The following is a 19,723-nucleotide window of genomic DNA, read 5'->3' as shown; positions in this document are numbered from 1 at the left end:
ATTTTTTTTTTTTTTTTATTCCCGGAGAACCCTTTTAAAGAATTTATCTAGGGGATAACTAAGCTTTTTAAATCCCAAAGGTGGTTTATAGAATTTTATAAACTTCTGATGTAAAAATGAAAAATTTTATTTTTCCAACTAAAATGTTTTTGGCCCAATATCTTAAATTTTTTACTATGGGTAGTCGGTGAAAGTTGACCCTAACAATTTGTTTTTTTTTTTAAAAATCATGAAATAAAAATATATATTGTACTCATAAATAATTGACAAAAAAATTAAATAAACAGTAAAAGTACACATTTGGTATCGCCACGACCGGAATGACCCGACCTATGAAACTGTACCACTAGTTAACCCCTTTAGTGAACATCGTGAAAAGCAAGGCAAAAATTGATGCTCTATCATACCGCCGAACAGAGTGGAATGAAACACGATCATAAAGCCCAATGTAAATAAAAATGGTATGGCTGAAAACATCATCTTGTCCCGTAAAAAACAGAGCTGTGTGGTGGCTTATAAGTGGAAAAATAAAGTTATACTTCTCAAAATAAAGTGATGCAAAAATACCGTATATACTCAAGTATAAGCCCCCCCCCCCCCTAATTTTGCCACAAAAAACTGGGAAAACTTATTGACTCGAGTATAAGCCTAGGGTGGAAATGCAGCATTTACCGGTGAATTTCAAAAATAAAAATAGATCATTATTTCCCCATAGCTGTGCCATATAGTGCTCTGCACCATTCATTATTTATTCAGTCGCCATGACAGCACAACGAGAGAGGGGATCCGCCCTTCAGGGACAGGAAACCTCAGACATAAAAAGGGCGGCACCTCACTCCCCCGTCAGTTGGTTTCCTGTCCCTGACAGCGGAACCTCTTCAGACAGACCTCAGGAAGAAGGTTGAAGAAAAGAAGAATCCCACTCCTGACAGGCCGATACAGGTAGCGGGGGTCCCCTGCCTCGGTCTGGTCAGGAGGTTGGTAGCACCACACGGCAGGGGGACTGTTGGTGTAGGTGGCAGCAGGAGGAAGCAACCCAAGGGAGGTGGGTTAGCTTCTTAGGTGTCCGCATACCTGGTAAGTAGGCCGTGCACCATGTCTGTGGGGCCTCTAGAGTCTGTCCACCGCTGCCGCTGTGGTCCGCTTTGGCCGGGGAGCGCTGCCGTCCCTGTCGGCGTGTCTGTCCTCAGCGCCGCAGCCGTGACCGGAAGGGGCGTGTCCGGATGACGCGGCGAGCGGCGCGGGGTAGTGACGCGGCCGCGCATGCGCGGTAGCGCTTTCTTCCCTGGCTAATGGCGGCGCCCAGGGACGGAGGGAGGATTATGGCCACAGGGGGTCCGGCGGTCAGCATGGGGGCGCGGCTCACAGTGGACGGAGCCTATCGGTGTAATACCGATTAGCGGCACCTGGAGGAAGCCCTGCTGACCCCCATCCGGGGGTAGTACCTAGGGGGATGTATTTAAGAGCTGCACAGACGCCTCTACTTGTTCCTGTCCTCGTTTCCTACATGGAGTCACCGGAGGGAACTCCGCAGCTGTGCGGTGAACAGCAGCAACCATTGGAGCAGCCACAGACAGGAAAATCTCTGAGAAGCTCCCAGCGGCGTTCTAGTGGCAGTAGTCGCGCTGGTGGAGCTAAAGCTGCTCAGAAATCTACCAAATCCTCAGGCCGTAAAGATTCTCCGGCTAGAGAGGACCCCCCGATTACGGTACCATTCGTTGCAGGGATGGGTAAGTGAGCTACGTGAAAGTACGCTTTTTTGATTGCTGTCCCTCCTTGTATTCCCTCTCTCCTTATCCAGGGGAGAAAAAGTACTTCCAAAACCAAGCATAGGGAGTGTGCCGTATGTACAGAGCCACTTCCAGATGGGCATAAAAAGAAGCTGTGCAGACCCTGTATACAGCGCTTAATCGAGGAGGAGGCCCCTGACCTGACATCTACCCTTAGGGACATGGTTAAACAGGAGGTCAGGGATTCCTTAAAATCCAGTTCTCACAGGACAAGGTCCCTAAAGAGGAAAGAGATCTCATCCCCAGGTTCAGACGTGGAGTCAGAGGGTGTGAGCTCGGATTCTCATCCTTCATCTTCATCTTCAGAGGACGTAGAATCTAGTCGAGCATGCCTGTCACTAGACAGGATTAATCACCTAGTGAAAGCTGTCAACAACACTATGGGGATTGAAGAGACCCAGTCAGAATGCTCCATCCAGGACATTATGTTTAAGGGCATAGACCGTAAGTCCCGAAGGGTTTTTCCTGTAGTGGAAAAGATCAAATCACTGATTACGAGAGAATGGAAGAAACCCGAAAGAAAGGGCTCACTGCCACCAGCATTTAAAAGAAGGTATCCGTTCGAGGAGGAGGCTTCAGCTTCTTGGGACAAGGTCCCGAAGTTAGATGCAGCGGTGGCCAAGGCGTGCAAAAAGTCTTCTCTTCCATTTGAGGATCTAGGTAGCCTAAAGGACCCGCTTGATAGAAAAGCTGATGTCTTCCTTAAAGGGGCTTGGGAGACTTCTGCGGGATCCTTGAGACCGGCAATTGCGGCCACTTGCACGGCTCGGTCCTTGATGGTGTGGCTAGGCCACCTGGAAGACCAACTCAAGGATAAAGTTCCTAGAAGTGAAATCCTATCATCTATGCCCATGATCCAAGACGCTGCAGCCTTCCTTTCAGATGCGTCAGCAGATTCAGTTAGGCTGGCCGCAAGATCCTCAGCCTTGTCCAACGCAGGCCGCAGAGCGCTTTGGATAAAATGCTGGCCAGGTGATTTACAGGCCAGGTCAAAACTATGTGGCATCCCCTGTGAAGGGGTTCATCTGTTTGGTCCGGTACTAGACGAGCTGCTTGAGAAGGCAGGTGATTCTAAGAAGCGGTTCCCTCTATTGAGAAAACCCTTTTATAGGCGTGATTACAGCAGAGGATGGTCTTATCGCCGAAGAGCTGATAGAGAACCAAATAGAGATTCGTCCAGATATTACAGCAGCAGAAGAAGAGGTAGGGGGTACATGTTTAACTCCCCTCGGGACTCTAAGAAAACTCAATGACTGGCGGTCCAGGTGGGCGGTAGGCTTTTGGCCTTCTACCCAGCCTGGCTCAGGATCACCAATAGTCCATGGATACTCAGTATCATTAAAGAGGGATTAAAGTTCCAGTTCCATCAGATCCCTCAGGACAAGTTTAAACTAACTCCTATCCGTTCTTCTCCTGCAGAACAGTTGGCATTGGAGTCAGAAGTTCAAGATCTCCAACAAAAGGGAGTTCTTATTAGAGTACCCACGGAAGAGCGAGGTATGGGGTTTTATTCCCCTTTATTCCTGGTTAAGAAGCCAGATGGGTCATATCGTACCATCATCAATCTAAAAAGCTTGAATGAATTCTTGCTGATCCCATCCTTTAAAATGGAATCTGTGAAAACAGCAATAAAGCTTCTTTTTCACAAGTGCTTCATGGTGGTCTTAGATCTGAAAGACGCCTATTACCATGTCCCGATACATGTAAATCATCAGCGCTTTCTCAGGGTGGCGGTTTCTCTTGCCGGCACAGTAGAGCACTTTCAATATCGGGCACTCCCCTTTGGTGTTGCGGTCGCACCACGGGTTTTCACCAAGATTATGGTAGAGGTTATGGCACACCTTCATGAGCAAAACATACTAGTAATTCCCTACCTGGATGATTTATTGATTGTTGGGCATTCAGAGTCACACTGTAAAGACCAGTTGGAGAAGGTGATGGCAGCATTACATAACTTAGGATGGATTATCAATCTTAAAAAATCGCGTCTTCAGCCCTTAACATCACATCAGTTCTTGGGTCTTATTGTAGATTCAAGTCAGCAGGAATGTCGCCTGCCGGACTCAAAGGTTGATAGTATTCATCGTCTAGCCTCAAGAGCAATTAATAATCCCGTTATCTCCTTAAGAAGTGCAATGTCACTTTTGGGTTCCCTTACTTCTTGTTTTCCGGCGGTGCTGTGGGCACAGTTTCACTCCAGGTCTCTACAGTGGGATGTTCTGCATAATTTTTCGTCGGCTGGGCGCTAACCTTGATAGAAAATTTTCTCTATCTACGGAGACCACTGATTCACTAATTTGGTGGACGCACATTCCGAATCTGCGTAGAGGGGTACCTTGGACAAATCAAATAACACGAGTAATAACTACTGATGCTAGCCCCACGGGTTGGGGGGCACACTGGGAAGATGATTGCATTCAGGGTCTGTGGTCCCAGTCTGAGCGGGACACGTCTTCCAATCTAAAGGAATTGTTGGCGGTAGAACGCGCCTTGAATGCATTCCTTGTACCTCTGCAGGGTAGACATGTTAGACTACTCTCTGACAACCAGGTGACCGTTGCTTATGTGAACCACCAAGGAGGTACACGGTCTAGGTCATTAATGAACGTTACAAATCGTATTTTTCAGATGGCCGAAAATCACCTACTCTCCCTTACGGCCCTTCATATAAAGGGAAAACTAAACACCATGGCCGATTATTTAAGCCGCAACGAGCTCAAACAAGGGGACTGGTCTCTAAAACTGGCTGTCTTCGATCAGATCGTACGGTTGTGGGGACGTCCAGAGATAGATCTGTTTGCCAGTCGAGGAAACAAGAAACTTCATCAATTCTGTTCCCTAGACCCAAGAGACAACCCGTACGCGATCGACGCTCTTCTGATCTCCTGGAACTTCAGTCTCGCCTATGCGTTTCCCCCTCTGAATCTAATTCCTTTAGTGCTGAGGAAGATTCGGGAAGACAAAGCCCGAGTTATATTAATAGCTCCATTCTGGCCCAGAAGGTCTTGGTTCCCATGGTTAAGAAGCATGTCCATTTCCCAACCATGGATTCTCCCAGAAATTCCAGACCTCCTCTCCCAGGGTCCAGTTTTGCATCCACGAGTAGCCAACTTACATCTGACAGCGTGGAACTTGAGAGGTCACTTCTGAAAAAGAAGGGATTCTCTCAGAACCTTGTAAATACGCTGCTTAAAAGTAGGAAAGCCTCCACGACTAGCATTTATGTTAGGATATGGAGGAAGTTCCTATCAAGCTCAGGAGCACAGATCGATCAGAAACCTGATATTGCTCAGATCCTAGAATTTCTACAGAAGGGCCTAGATTTAGGCTTAGCCACCAGCACCCTTAGAGTTCAGGTTTCGGCTCTAGGGGCACTATATAATTCCAACATAGCTAGTAATCACTGGATAACAAGGTTTTTCAAAGCGGTCACCAGATCCAGGCCGGTTATTAAACAGAGAATAGTTCCATGGGACCTAAATCTTGTGCTCTCGGCTCTAACAAAAGCTCCGTTCGAGCCTATTGACTCTCTCCCAATCAAGATCCTGTCGGTCAAAACAGCCCTCTTAGTTGCCCTCACATCGGCTAGAAGGGTTAGTGATCTACAGGCATTGTCCAGACAACGTCCATATATGCAATTTACGGAAGATAGAGTGGTGATGAGGCCTGACCATCTTTATCTTCCAAAGGTTGCGTCAAAATTTCATAGATCTCAGGAGGTGGTCCTGCCTTCATTTTGTCCTAATCCCTCTAACGATAAGGAACAGAGATTTCATTGTTTAGACGTACGTAGGTGCCTTCTCAAATACATTTCAGTAACAGACACCTGGAAGAAAGATCACTCCTTATTTTTATCCTACCAGGGAGTTAGGAAGGGGCTTAGAGTATCAAAGAATACGCTAGCCAGATGGATTAGGGAGGCGATATCTCTTGCTTATACCGCAGGTGGCGTGGAAGTTCCAGAAGGAATAAAGGCTCACTCCACTCGTGCGGTAGCCACATCCTGGGCTGAGAGAGCAGAAGTGTCGATTGAAGACATCTGTAAGGCGGCCACATGGTCTTCTCCATCCACCTTTCTTAGACACTATAGGTTAGATCTAGGTGGCTCCTCCGACCTCACGTTTGGGAGAAGGGTGCTGGAGGCTATTATCCCTCCCTAGTCACTTTTCACTTCTCTGAAAGTCTCTCGTTGTGCTGTCATGGCGACTGAATAAATACGTACGCTACTCACCTGGTAGCAGTGTTTTTTCAGGAGCCATGACAGCACCCTTATATTCCCTACCCTCTTTGCTTTATGGGTTCAACACTTCCTTTAGTTAATTCCTAAGTTTATTCACTGGGTGAATTGTACCATATATTAATATTGTTTATGTGCTAATAACCTAGAAGGTCCTTTCATACTCTGTAAACCAACTGACGGGGGAGTGAGGTGCCGCCCTTTTTATGTCTGAGGTTTCCTGTCCCTGAAGGGCGGATCCCCTCTCTCGTTGTGCTGTCATGGCTCCTGAAAAAACACTGCTACCAGGTGAGTAGCGTACGTATTTCCCCATAGCTGTGCCATATAGTGCCCTGCACCGTTCATACTGCCCCATAGCTGTGCCATATAGTGCTCTGCACCGTTCATTCTGCCCCATAGCTGTGCCATATAGTGCTCTGCACCGTTCATTATTTCCCCATAGCTGTGCCATATAGTGCTCTGCACCGTTCATATTTCCCCATAGATGCTCCACATAAATCTGTGCCGCTGTTGCTGCTGCGATAAAAAAAAAAAAAAAAAAAAAAAGCCATACTCACCTTTCTTGCTTGCAGCTCCCAGCGTCCGGTCCCGGCGTCTCTCTGCACTGACTGATCAGGCAGAGGGCGCCGCGCACACTATATGCGTCATCGCGCCCTCTGACCTGAACAGTCAGAGCGCAGAGATGCCGGGAAGATGGAGCGGCGCCCGGCGGCTGGAACGGGGAGAGGTAACTATGACATACTTGCCTAGTCCCGGCGTCCGGCTCCTTCTCCCAGACAGCTGTCTTCGGTGCTGCAGCTTCTTCCTCTATCAGCAGTCACCGTTACCGCTGATTAGAGAAATGAATAGGCGGCTCCACCCCTATGGGAGGTGGAGCCGCCTATTCATTTCTCTAATGAGCGGTCCCACGTGACCGCTGAAGAGGGGAAGAACTGCAGCACCGAAGACCGTGGGACGGCAGGGGGAGCGCCAGGATCGCTGGAAGCAGGTAAGTATGCCTCAGCGCCCTCTCCCCCTCACCCGCCGACCCTGCCACCCACCTTGACTCAAGTATAAGCCGAGAGGGGCACTTTCAGCCCAAAAATTTGGGCTGAAAATCTCGGCTTATACTCGAGTATATACGGTAATTATTTTTTGTATGAAATAGTGTTTTTGTAAAAGCGGCAAAGCAAAAAATTATACAAATGTAATATCGTACTTACCAAAGAATAAAGCTGCCTTATCAATTTTACTACACGCTGAACAACATTAAAAACAAGAACCGTTCCTGAATTGCTGTTCTTTGTTTATTCTGCCTCTCAAAAATCGGAATAGAAAGCGATAAAAGTCATATGCCCAAAAATGGTACCAATAAAAACGTCAACTCGTCACGCCAAAAAATAGCAATCACATGACTGTCGGACAAAATATGGAAACATTACAGCTCACAAAATATAGCGATCCAAAATCTAGTTTTTGCAATATAAAGCGTCTTTTCGTGTGACAGCAACCACATGTAAAAATCTGATATAAATCTGATATCACTGTAATCAATACCGACTCAAAGAATAAAGTAGTCTACTCTCTTATACTGCAAGAGGAATTACATAAAAAATGAATAACACAAATTCTTCACCTGCTGTTGATTTTTTTTTTTTTCATTCTGCCTCCCAAAGTTCGCAGTAAGGCTCGGTGCACATTTATCCGGTGCTCTACACTGAGCGCTTACACTGGGGTTTCCATGTAAATCTCTGAAATAAGTGATTCAAATGGAACCCCCGGCCGAAGATTCTCTATAATGAGGCAGATAAAGGCACTGTGGAAATAGTCAGGCCTACGATCCGGCGGTGTCCGTCTTTTTAGGCGTACATTAAAGTGCAGTCGGCCGCAGTTTTGTGCACTTCTGTAAAGGACAACGCTGAACAGAGGCCCTACAGTGTCCACAGGGAGGGCCCATTCCCACTTGCGATGAAATCGGACTAATGCAATCCGATAAAAAATAGAATAACATTGGTCAGAATGTAATCCGATCATTGTACTTTTTTTTTCCAGATTGAATCACAATCGGACTGGAAAAAAGTTGCAGCATGCTGTGATTGTAATTGAAAATCTGATTGCATCCCGTAATTAAAGTCAATAGGTGCGAGAAAATCGCACAGCACTCTGACCATGCGAGTGCTGTCCGATTTTTATACAGATTACATTTGAAAAGCCGGCAATTCATCTGCCGCATACAGTAATATCAGTCTGACAGGTTACAGTAAAATATTTACACCCAGGATAGATATATAGATATCAGTGACACGCACATATATATTACATAGCAGAAAAGTCGGCACTTTATCTGCCATGTACTGTAAAATCACTGCAGGAGCCAACAGGATAGAAGAGATGGATTACATACAGTAAATACACATAGAATAGATTGATATATAGAGGTCAGTGACCTATACAATTAATAGTGTGTGCAGCTTACTGTACATGTATTTAATTAATAAAAGATTATTTTTCTGAAAAAAATGGTGTGGGCAACCACGTAATTTTCTTAACCAGCATAGTTAAAGTGGACGGCTGGTGGCAGATGTTTATAGCCTGGGAAGGGGTAATGCCCATGGAACTTCCCAGGCTATTAATATCAGCTCACAGCTGTATACTTAGCCTTTACTGGCTATTATACTAGGGGATCCCCCCAAAAAATGACATGGGGTCCCCATAGAATTAATAACCAGCAAAGGCTATGCAGACAGCTGCAGGCTGATATTAGTAGCCTAGGAAGGGGCCATGGATACTGCCCCCAGGCTAACATCATCAGCTCTCAACTGCCCAAGTAATGGCGCATCTCTAAGATGCACCAATTCTGGCACTTAGGCTGGGGTCACAATGCGAGAAACGTGTGTGTTTTGGCGAATATTTCCTACTATGTGTAAATGACAGAGAATTGCTTTATGTAAAAGTTCATGTTAAAATCGGATAGCAATCGCACTGCATTCGGATGTAAATGGGATGCTAGGTGTGAAAAATCGGATTGTACTTGAATTACACTGGTGCGATTTTCGGCAGGGAGACTCGGACCGATTTTTCATATTTTTTTTTTACAACTCTGGCCTTAGCCGGCTCCTGCGCTGTAAATGAATAATTAAAAAAAAAAAACCCAAAAACCTCTGCTTGGGTTCCTCTGTATTTTTGATAGCCAGCCAGGTAAAACTCACAGCTGGGGGCTGCAACCCTCAGCTGTCAGCTTCAACAAGGCTGGTTATCAAGAATAGAGGGGTCTCCACTCTTTTTTTTTTTTTTTTTTTAAAGTATTTAAATAATTTTAAGAAAAGGTGTGGGGTCCCCCCCCATTTTTGACAACCAGCCTTGCTTAAGCAGACAGCTGGGGGCTGGTATTCATAGGTTGTTAAGGGGCCATGGATATTGCCCCCCCCTCCAGCCTAAAAATAGCAGCCCTCAGTTGCCCAGAAAAGGCACACCTATTCGATGCGCAAATTCTTGCACTTTGTCCAGCTCTTCCCACTTGTCCTGTAGCGGTGGCAAGTGGAGTTAATATTTGTGGAATTGATGTCACCTTTTGTATTGTCTGGTGACATCAAGCTCACGACTTAGTAATGGAGAGGTGTCTTAAAGGCACCTATCCATTACTAATCCTATAGTGGTATGGTAAATAAATACACAGCCAGAATAAAGTCCTATATTAGAAATTCAAGAAAACACACTTTTTATTTAATATAACAAATACAGTTATACCCACCAAATGCCTATTCAACGAAGCCCTCGTTCTACTGTAATAAAACTAAAATAAAAAAACATCAATATACCATACCTGTCTGTCGTTCTGTCCCACGCAGTAATCCGTGTCTGGGGGAAAACAATTTTCAACCTGGACGTTGCCAAGATGCGACTGTCCAGGCTGAGAACCACTGGTGACTGAGAGTGCAGCCTCAGTGACCGTCTGTGAGGTCATCGAGATTACCTCCTGTCACTGAGGCTGCGTTCCCAGCCGGCCTGAACTGCCGTGACCTCGGTGAGATCCCCGCTGGGACCGAGAGCATGTGGCAATGTATGCCACATAAGCCTCCGCACTCTGACATACCAGGCCTGGCATTTCACTCTCCATAATTTAAAAAAAAAAACATTAGAACTTTTTGAAGTTTAAATTTTAATCTTTTAAAATTTTTATTTTTATTGTGGAAGCATTGAAGACTTATTTCATAAAATGTGACATATTTGAAATATTGGGCCAGGTCAGGAAGGTGAAAACAGGCCTCAGCGGTGAGTGGCTAAGAATCAGTTCACAAGTAGTGAAAATGCAACAGATTTTGTTCTGTGTATTCAGAAAATCTGTTGTATTTCACAGTACCAACATTGTGCATGAGATCATAAAAGGAATCATGTCACCAGATTTTTGCTACCGCACCTGAGAGAAGCATAACGTAGAGACCCTTATTCCAGGGGTGCATCACATTACTGTTTACTACAGTTCTCTGAATGTTAAGCTCTGTATAACCCCGCCTACACCACTCATTGCTATCTTTCTGTGTACAATGCCAATCAGTGCTGTGGGCGGGATTCAATTACATGGCAGCAGTTTTACTACTGTTTGAATGGTCTCCTGCTGATACAACTATTTATAAAAACTACACAAAGCTGCTCAGTAATGATGCATCCTTGGAATCTGGATCTCTGTACATTATACTGCTCCCGTATTGGGTATCAAAAACCTAATGGCAGATTCCGTTTAAGAAACCTATTGTACTTCCTGCGAGAACTATCCTCAGCAAAAATTAACGAGACCTGTGCTAATTTCACCCTTTTAAATGCATCAGGTCAAATGTGCAGCTCTCCCCACACCTTTTTTGCAATAATATCCATAGCGTTAAAAAGCATTTCCTGCATATGTCTGCAGGAGATCTGCAGCAGAGGTGATTTGTGGAGCTGCATCATGCACCATTTTCATTCTTTAGCAAACATATGCCTTTTTTTTTTTTTTCTAAATTTGTAAGAATTTGAGGGTCATTAGAAAGCAATCTAGGTTCAGGCTTATTTTTATTCAAGAACGTGTTAGGAAAGTGCCAGATATACTGGTTAACATCTTGTTTTACATTTTTTTTTTTTTGCAGTTAAAACCTCCCCTGCAAACGCTTCAAAGAAGATGGTACAAGGTATTTGATCAGTTTCTATGTATGGGCGGGGAATTTGTTTTGGATTTATAGTACAAGTGGTAAGATGACAAAGTGCATGTGAAATTAAGGATGAACATAATATATGAAAATCATTTACTATTTCAGCCCGATTGCCCTTCAAACGTCTGAATCCTGTGCCCAAGGATGGAATTTCACAGGGAAAAAAGCAGAAAGTGTCCCAGAAAATGCCTCCCCTTAATACAATTTGTCCACTTGATATTTCTCTTGAAGATACGGAGAATGGCTCTGAAAGTGCAGAGTTTCGTCCCCTTCCTAAAGCTGTTAATGGCATTGGACCCTTGGACAATTACATTAGAAAACACAAAAAACCTTGCCCTGTGACTCCTGCCATCACAATTGACTTAACAGAAGATTCAAATAGCAGCGTTCCAGACCAAATCCCATCAAACGGAATTGTTCAGTCCTTACCAACTAGAGGAACTGTTTCAATTTGTGGCACACTCAACTCTGTGGCATCAAGACATGACATCAAAGCTGATGACAGTTCACATGTAAATAGTACTGAACGTGGTTGCAACATGGAGTCTCAATTAACTGATGTTGAGAGATTATCACCTCCTCCTGTGGAGGCTCCGACTGGGACACCACTTGAAAATACTTCATTACTAACCTCTCCTGTAAAAGAAATCACAGAAGACCAAGACATCTCAGCAGGAGATAGTCCTGCTGGGTTATCTTCTACCAGCTCTCCAGTTTCAGCCAGTTCCCCAGAGGTTCCCTCTAGTAGTCGAAGAGATGTAAGCAATTCTGCATCTCCAACAATTCATAAGGTTTGTTAGTTGCTAAAAGCTTGATAAATATCATATCTTAAGGGTTTGTGCACACGTCAGGATTTCTTGCAGAAATTTCCTGAAGAAAACCGGAAATTTTCTGCAAGAAATACGCATTTTGTTTTTTGCGTTTTTTCCCGTTTTTTTCGCTTTTTTTTTTTTTTAGCATTTTGCAAGCGAAATTAGCTTGCAGAATGCTAAAGTTTTCCAAGCGATCTGTAGCATCGCTTGGAAAACTGATTGACAGGCTGGTCACACTTGTCAAACATAGTGTTTGACAAGTGTGACCAACTTTTTACTATAGATGCTGCATAGATGCTGCCTATGCAGCATCAATAGTAAAAGATAGAAAAAATGGTTATACTCACCTGCAGACAGCCGATCTCCTCAGCGGCGTCCGTTCCTATAGATGGTGTGTGTGTGTGCAGGACCTTCGATGACGTCGCGGTCACGCGACCAATCACAAGACGGCGACGTCATCGCAGGTCCTTCACACACACCATCTATAGGAACGGAAGCGGCAGCATGCACCGCTGAGAGGCGGGAAGACTCCGGGGCCATCGAAGGTGAGTATATCACTAATTTTTATTTTAATTCTTTTTTTTTTTTTTTAACAATTATATGGTGCCCAGTCCGTGGAGGAGAGTCTCCTCTCCTCCACCCTGGGTACCAACCGCACATAATCTGCTTACTTCCCGCATGGTGTGCACAGCCCCATGTGGAAAGTAAGCAGATCAATGCATTCCTAGGTGTGCGGAATCCCCGCAATTCCACAAATTTAATGAACATGTTGCTTTTTTTCCCTCAATGAGATTTTTTTTCACGGAAAAAAATGCAACATTTGCACAAGAAATGCGGAATACACTGTAAATAATAGGAGGCATATGTAAGCGGTTTTTTTTTTTTGCGTTTTTTTTCGCGTTTTTATCATGAAAAAACGCAAAAAATACTGAACGTGTGCACATGGCCTAAATACGAACAAACAACTTATGCTATGAGGTGTCATAAAATGTGTATTTTTATTTTAATATGTGATCAACAATATTATTAAATACAAAACAAGACCGAGTATCCGAAGGAGACCACTGCGCACACATGTATATACATATGGAAAAGAGAGCTTCATGGTGCAAAAATCCCCATGTCTAATAAGGTGTAGCCTAGACTTCCAATGAGGAATAAGTCTGCTAAATTAAGAAGACTACTTACATCAGGTGAAGTGATAAATGGGGGATATGTGTAGTTTGGTTAGAAGACCCCCTCCGTGTGTTTCACCCAAGCTTCTTAATTTAGCAGACTTATTCCTCATTGGAAGTCTAGGGTTATTAGATTTTAGTACCATGAAGCTATCCTTTCCATACGTATATACATGTGTATGCAGTGGTCTCCTTGGGATACTCTGTCTTGTTTTGTATTTAATGTTGTTGATCATAATGAAATAAAAATGTGTTGCGTAACACAAATTGTTTGTTGGTATTCATGGTTGAACAGTGCATCTCTGAATCTTTAACACATGCTCAGTGCTCTGTTACTATTAAATATCATACTTTAGTAGATTTTCTACCTTAAATGATTAATCTCCTCCTTACATTTAACATGTGCATGTCATAATGGGTAAATTGTTCCTGAAAAATGATGTGTAAAGCAGCCTTACCAATCACCTATTGGAAATAACTGTGATTAGCTTGATAATTTTGACAGCCAATTGCAGCAATTTCAGTTTAATCAGCGAAACGTTATTCCTATGGCATGAGTGTCTAGTGGTGATCGATGCTGTGACTGCACCTATCATAGGTGGTTTCTGTATTACGGCAACATTGGAGCCACCGTATGATTGGTGTGATCGGATGGCGGCGCCCAACCGACCCAATGGCTCTGTGGGACAGTAGTTTAACACAAAATGACATTTTTGCACAGCTTTATTACAGTTAAAAAAAAAAAAAAAAGTATGTATGTAGGGTGGTCATTGTGCTGAACTTCTGTACTCTAGCTGGGATTTGTGGTGTAATGACCTTGTCCCTGTTGTCAATCGCTACTGCTGCTGACTGATTCTGAATTGTTCCTGGCACAGTTCTACATCTATCCCCTGATGCTGCTGTTGTCAGTGACTATGTATATATGTTATATCATCATTTTTCTTTAGTTTGTCTAATTATCCCTAAGTTTGTACCCAACCTAAGAGTGATACGCCTTCTTTGGTTTTGATATTGAGCTAAAGGATGCTACATTCCTTAGGCCAGGTTCATAGTGCATTAATGGCAATGCGCTGTTGGCATCCGTTACACAGCGGCACTAACGCAATGTAACGGATGCTTCAGCGCACCCATTGACTGCCATTATGTAGCGCATTGCTATTGCATGTCATAATCGGCATGCGTTACCGATGTGCCGTCATTCTGTGACGAACCCTCGGACGCGGTCTGCAGCGTTTCTGGGTCCGTCACCATTATCGTAGATGGATCATCTGTGCAATCGCATAACACGATCTTTAAAAGGCACTAGCGTTGCATTATCGTAGATGGATCATCTGTGCTATCGCAATCGCATAACACGATCTTTAAAAGGCACTAGCGTTGCATTATCGTAGATGGATCATCTGTGCTATCGCAATCGCATAACACGATCTTTAAAAGGCACTAGCGTTGCATTATCGTAGATGGATCATCTGTGCTATCGCAATCGCATAACACGATCTTTAAAAGGCACTAGCGTTGCATTATCGTAGATGGATCATCTGTGCTATCGCAATCGCATAACACGATCTTTAAAAGGCACTAGCGTTGCATTATCGTAGATGGATCATCTGTGCTATCGCAATCGCATAATACGATCTTTAAAAGGCACTAGCGTTGCATTATCGTAGATGGATCATCTGTGCTATCGCAATCGCATAACACGATCTTTAAAAGGCACTAGCGTTGCGCAGTCCGTTTAACGCATGCGTTGAACGGACTGCACCAACGCAATATGAACCTGGCCTTATATTGTTTCCTATTCTGTCCCCTCACCCAGTGAGAATGAACCAATCACCATCACCATGTAGAGAACCTAGGACTTCATATGAGCCTACAGGTGGAGCGCACCCCCACAAATTATGATTAGTGATGACCGAATATACTCGTTACTCGAGATTTCCCGAGCACGCTCGGGTGTCCTCAGAGTATTTTTTAGTGCTCGGAAATTTAGTTTTTATTGCCGCAGCTGAATGATTTACATCTGTTAGCCAGCATAAGTACATGTGGAGGTTGCCTGGTTGCTAGGGAATCCCCACATGTACTTATGCTGGCTAACAGATGTAAATCATTCAGCTGCGGCAAGAAAAACTAAATCTCCAGCACTAAAAAATACTCGGAGGACACCCGAGCGTGCTCAGGAAATCTCGACTAACGAGTGTATTCTGTCATCACTAATTATGATCCTTAGAACCTTGATTTTTGTGGTGAAGCAGGAATCAGTAGTCCGTTTCTGTGAGGCCTGCCATTTTAAACTTTTTCAATGAGTATTTTGTGAAGCACATAGTGGCCCAGACTAATTTATATGCCCAACAATTTCGTTCCCGAAATCTCTACAATCATTTGCTAATTGGATCTCTTGATGCGGTAGAAAGGATGGTTTGTGGACTTGTGCTTCACATGCAATAATGACGATACCAGAAATTCTGCAATATTAGTGTTTGATATTTTATGTAACACTCCAACTTCTCAGTCGCCCATGACAGCACTACCAGAGAGAGGGAATCCGCCCTTCAGGGACAGGAAACCTAAAGGATAAAAAGGGCGGTACCTCTCTCCTGCATCATTTTTGTTTCCTGTCCCTGACAGGGAACCCTCAGGATTCGGTACCTGTGATCTGGAGCCGGCCAGTGGGGTATGACGGCGGGGAGGCCCCTGTCACCGCTGGTGCGGTGTCCGACGCCGCCGCTGCTGGGTCCGATGGGGCTGCAGAGCGCGCGGAGGGAAGCGTGGCTGCCTCCCCGGATTGGGGTAGGGGCCGTTGGGACCCGGCGTGCTATTGCGCTATGTGGAGGCGCTTCCTGCTCCGGAGCGGCGGCTCGGTGTGTGTGAGAGCACCAAGATGGCCGCCGCACCGGATTTAGACGCCGACCACTTCCGGGTCCCGGGCAGAGCGCGCATGCGCACTTGGAACAGGGGGACCAGCGCTTCCCTGGAACGCAGCCCTGGAGGAGGGGGTGAATCGGCGCGATATTTAACCCCTCTGTGACCTTAGACATACTATCCCGTCGAGGTGCCCTGGGCTTATCTGACCCTGGACGGGATAGTACGTCATAGCGATCGGCAGCGCTCACGGGGGGAGCGCCACCGATCGCGGCCGGGTTTCAGCTGCTTCTCGCAGCTGACATCCGGCACTATGTGCCAGGAGCGGTCACGGACCGCCCCCGGCACATTAACCCCTGGCACACCGCGATCAAACATGATCGCGATGTGCCGGCGGTGCAGGGAAGCACCGCGCAGGGAGGGGGCTCCCTGCGGGCTTCCCTGAGCCCCCCCGCAGCAACGCGATGTGATCGCGTTGCTGCGGGGGTCTTACCTCCCTCCCTCCCTTCTCTAGCCCCGGATCCAAGATGGCCGCGGATCCGGGTCCTGCAGGGAGGGAGGTGGCTTCACAGAGCCTGCTCAGAGCAGGCACTGTGAAGCCTGCAGCGCTGCTAGTCAGATCAGTGATCTGACAGTGCTGTGCAAACTGTCAGATCACTGATCTGTGATGTCCCCCCCGGGACAAAGTAAAAAAGTAAAAAAAATTTTTTCCAAATGTGTAAAAAAAAAAAAAAAAATATTATTCCCATAAATACATTTCTTCATCTAAATAAAAAAAAAAAACAATAAAAGTGCACATATTTAGTATCACGGCGTCCGTAACGACCCGACCTATAAAACTGTCCCACTAGTTAACCCCTTCAGTAAACACCGTAAGAAAAAAAAAAAAAAGAGGCAAAAAACAACGCTTTACTATCATACCGCCGAACAAAAAGTGGAATAAAACGCGATCAAAAAGACAGATATAAATAACCATGGTACCGCTGAAAACGTCATCTTGTCCCACAAAAAACGAGCCGCCATACAGCATCATCAGCAAAAAAATAAAAAAGTTATAGTCCTGAGAATAAAGCGATGCCAAAATAATTATTTTTTCTGTAAAATAGTTTTTATCGTATAAAAGCGCCAAAACATAAAAAAATGATATAAATGAGGTATCGCTGTAATGGTACTGACCCGAAGAATAAAACTGCTTTATCAATTTTACCAAACGCGGAACGGTATAAACGCCTCCCCCAATAGAAATTCATGAATAGCTGGTTTTTGGTCATTCTTCCTCACAAAAATCGGAATAAAAAGCGATCAAAAAATGTCACGTGCCCGAAAATGTTTTCAATAAAAACGTCAACTCGTCCCGCAAAAAACAAGACCTCACATGACTCCGTGGACCAAAATATGGAAAAATTATAGCTCTCAAAATGTGGTATTGCAAAAAATATTTTTTGCAATAAAAAGCGTCTTTCAGTGTGTGACGGCTGCCAATCATAAAAATCCGCTAAAAAACTCGCTATAAAAGTAAATCAAACCCCCCTTCATCACCCCCTTAGTTAGGGAAAAATAAAAAAAATGTATTTATTTCCATTTTCCCATTAGGGTTAGGGCTAGGGTTAGGGTTAGGGCTAGGGTTAGGGCACATCTAGATAAGTTCCTTAGGGGTCTACTTACCAAAATGGTGTCACTTGTGGGGGGTTTCAATGTTTAGGCACATCAGGGGCTCGTCAAACAGTGCTCCTTCCCTTCCGAGCTCTCCCGTGTGCCCAAACAGGGGTTTACCCCAACATATGGGGTATCGGCGTACTCAGGACAAATAGGACAACAACTTTTGTGGTCCAATTTCTCCTGTTACCCTAGGGAAAATACAAAACTGGGGGCTAAAAAATAATTTTTGTGGGAAAAAAATTTATTTTTATGGCTCTGCATTATAAACTTCTGTGAAGCCCTTGGTGGGTCAAAGCGCTCAAAACACATCTAGATAAGTTCCTTAGGGGGTCTACTTTCCAAAATGGTGTCACTTGTGGGGGGTTTCAATGTTTAGGCACATCAGTGGCTCTCCAAACGCAACATGGCGTCCCATCTCAATTTCTGTCAATTTTTCATTGAAAAGTCAAACGGCGCTCCTTCCCTTCCGAGCTCTCCCATGCGCCCAAACAGTGGTTTACTGCCACATATGGGGTATCCGCGTACTCAGGACAAATTGGACAACAACTTTTGAGGTCCAATTTCTTCTCTTACCCTTGGAAAAATAAAAAATTGGGGGCAAAAATATAATTTTTGTGAAAAAATGATTTTTTATTTTTACGGTTCTGCATTATAAACTTCTGTGAAGCACTTGGTGGGTCAAAGTGCTCACCACACCTCTAGATAAGTTCCTTAGGGGGTCTACTTTCCAAAATGGTGTCACTTGTGGGGGGTTTCAATGTTTAGGCACATCAGTGGCTCTCCAAACGCAACATGGCGTCCCATCTCAATTTCTGTCAATTTTTCATTGAAAAGTCAAACGGCGCTCCTTCCCTTCCGAGCTCTCCCATGCGCCCAAACAGTGGTTTACTGCCACATATGGGGTATCAGCATACTCAGGACAAATTGGACAACAACTTTTGGGGTCCATTTTCTCCTGTTACCCTTGGTAAAATAAAACAAATTGGAGCTGAAGTAAATTTTTTGTGTAAAAAAAGTTAAATGTTCATTTTTATTTAAACATTCCAAAAATTCCTATTAAACACCTGAAGGGTTAATAAACTTCTTGAATGTGGTTTTGAGCACCTTGAGGGGTGCAGTTTTTAGAATGGTGTCACACTTGGGTATTTTCTATCATATAGACCCCTCAAAATGACTTCAAATGAGATGTGGTCCCTAAAAAAAAAAATGGTGTTGTAAAAATGAGAAATTGCTGGTCAACTTTTAACCCTTAACTCCCTAACAAAAAAAAAAATTTGGTTCCAAAATTATGCTGATGTAAAGGAGACATGTGGGCAATGTTACTTATTAAGTATTTTGTGTGACATATCTCTGATTTAATTGCATAAAAATTCAAAGTTTGAAAATTGCGAAATTTTCAAAATTTTTGCCAAATTTCCGTTTTTTTCACAAATAAACGCAGGTACTATCAAAGAAATTTTACCACTATCATGAAGTACAATATGTCACGAGAAAACAATGTCAGAATCACCAGGATCCGTCGAAGCGTTCCAGAGTTATAACCTCATAAAGGGACAGTGGTCAGAATTGTAAAAATTGGCCTGGTCATTGACGTGCAAACCACCCTTGGGGGTAAAGGGGTTAAAAAGCACAGCTGTGGGAGCGCCTTTTGCTGCATGCAGTCCCAATATGGCGGACAGCGATCAGCAGCTCCAGCCGGTGCAGCCCTTACAGTCGCAACAGCAGCGTCACCACCAGCGCAAGTCAGATGAGCCAAAGAGAAGGACGTCTGCAGGCACCAGAAGTACCCGCTCCAGGAGCCATTCCACGCCGCAGAGTAAAGCCTCCAATATATCTAGCCAGCCGACACCATCTACTTCGGGTCACCGTCTCGTACAAGATCCCATACCTTCTCCAGAACCGGTACCTGTGGCTGCTCAAGATGGGTGAGTGATCTTTGTGAAAGTTCACCAAATAATTGGGGTCCCCTTTTCCGTTTATTTTTTAGGCAAGGAAAAAAACGGAGAAAACTAAACATAGAAACTGCCCC

The 19,723-nt window shown here is 44.5% G+C and overlaps 1 protein-coding gene across 2 annotated transcripts in view; it reads left to right on the top strand.

The window, feature by feature from the left end:
- CHAF1A (chromatin assembly factor 1 subunit A) overlaps window positions 1-19,723 on the top strand; it is a 229,156-nt gene that overhangs the window by 5,635 nt on the left and 203,798 nt on the right. For both annotated transcript variants that reach the window (XM_069741254.1, XM_069741262.1), the window contains exons 2-3: window positions 11,127-11,168; window positions 11,295-11,980. In XM_069741254.1, the coding sequence (XP_069597355.1) occupies window positions 11,127-11,168; window positions 11,295-11,980 (728 nt within the window). The remainder of the gene's footprint in view (window positions 1-11,126; window positions 11,169-11,294; window positions 11,981-19,723) is intronic.

Source organism: Ranitomeya imitator, chromosome 1 (genome assembly GCF_032444005.1).
Source record: "Ranitomeya imitator isolate aRanImi1 chromosome 1, aRanImi1.pri, whole genome shotgun sequence".
Taxonomy (NCBI): Eukaryota; Metazoa; Chordata; class Amphibia; order Anura; family Dendrobatidae; genus Ranitomeya; species Ranitomeya imitator.
This window is presented reverse-complemented; position numbering and strand designations above follow the sequence as displayed.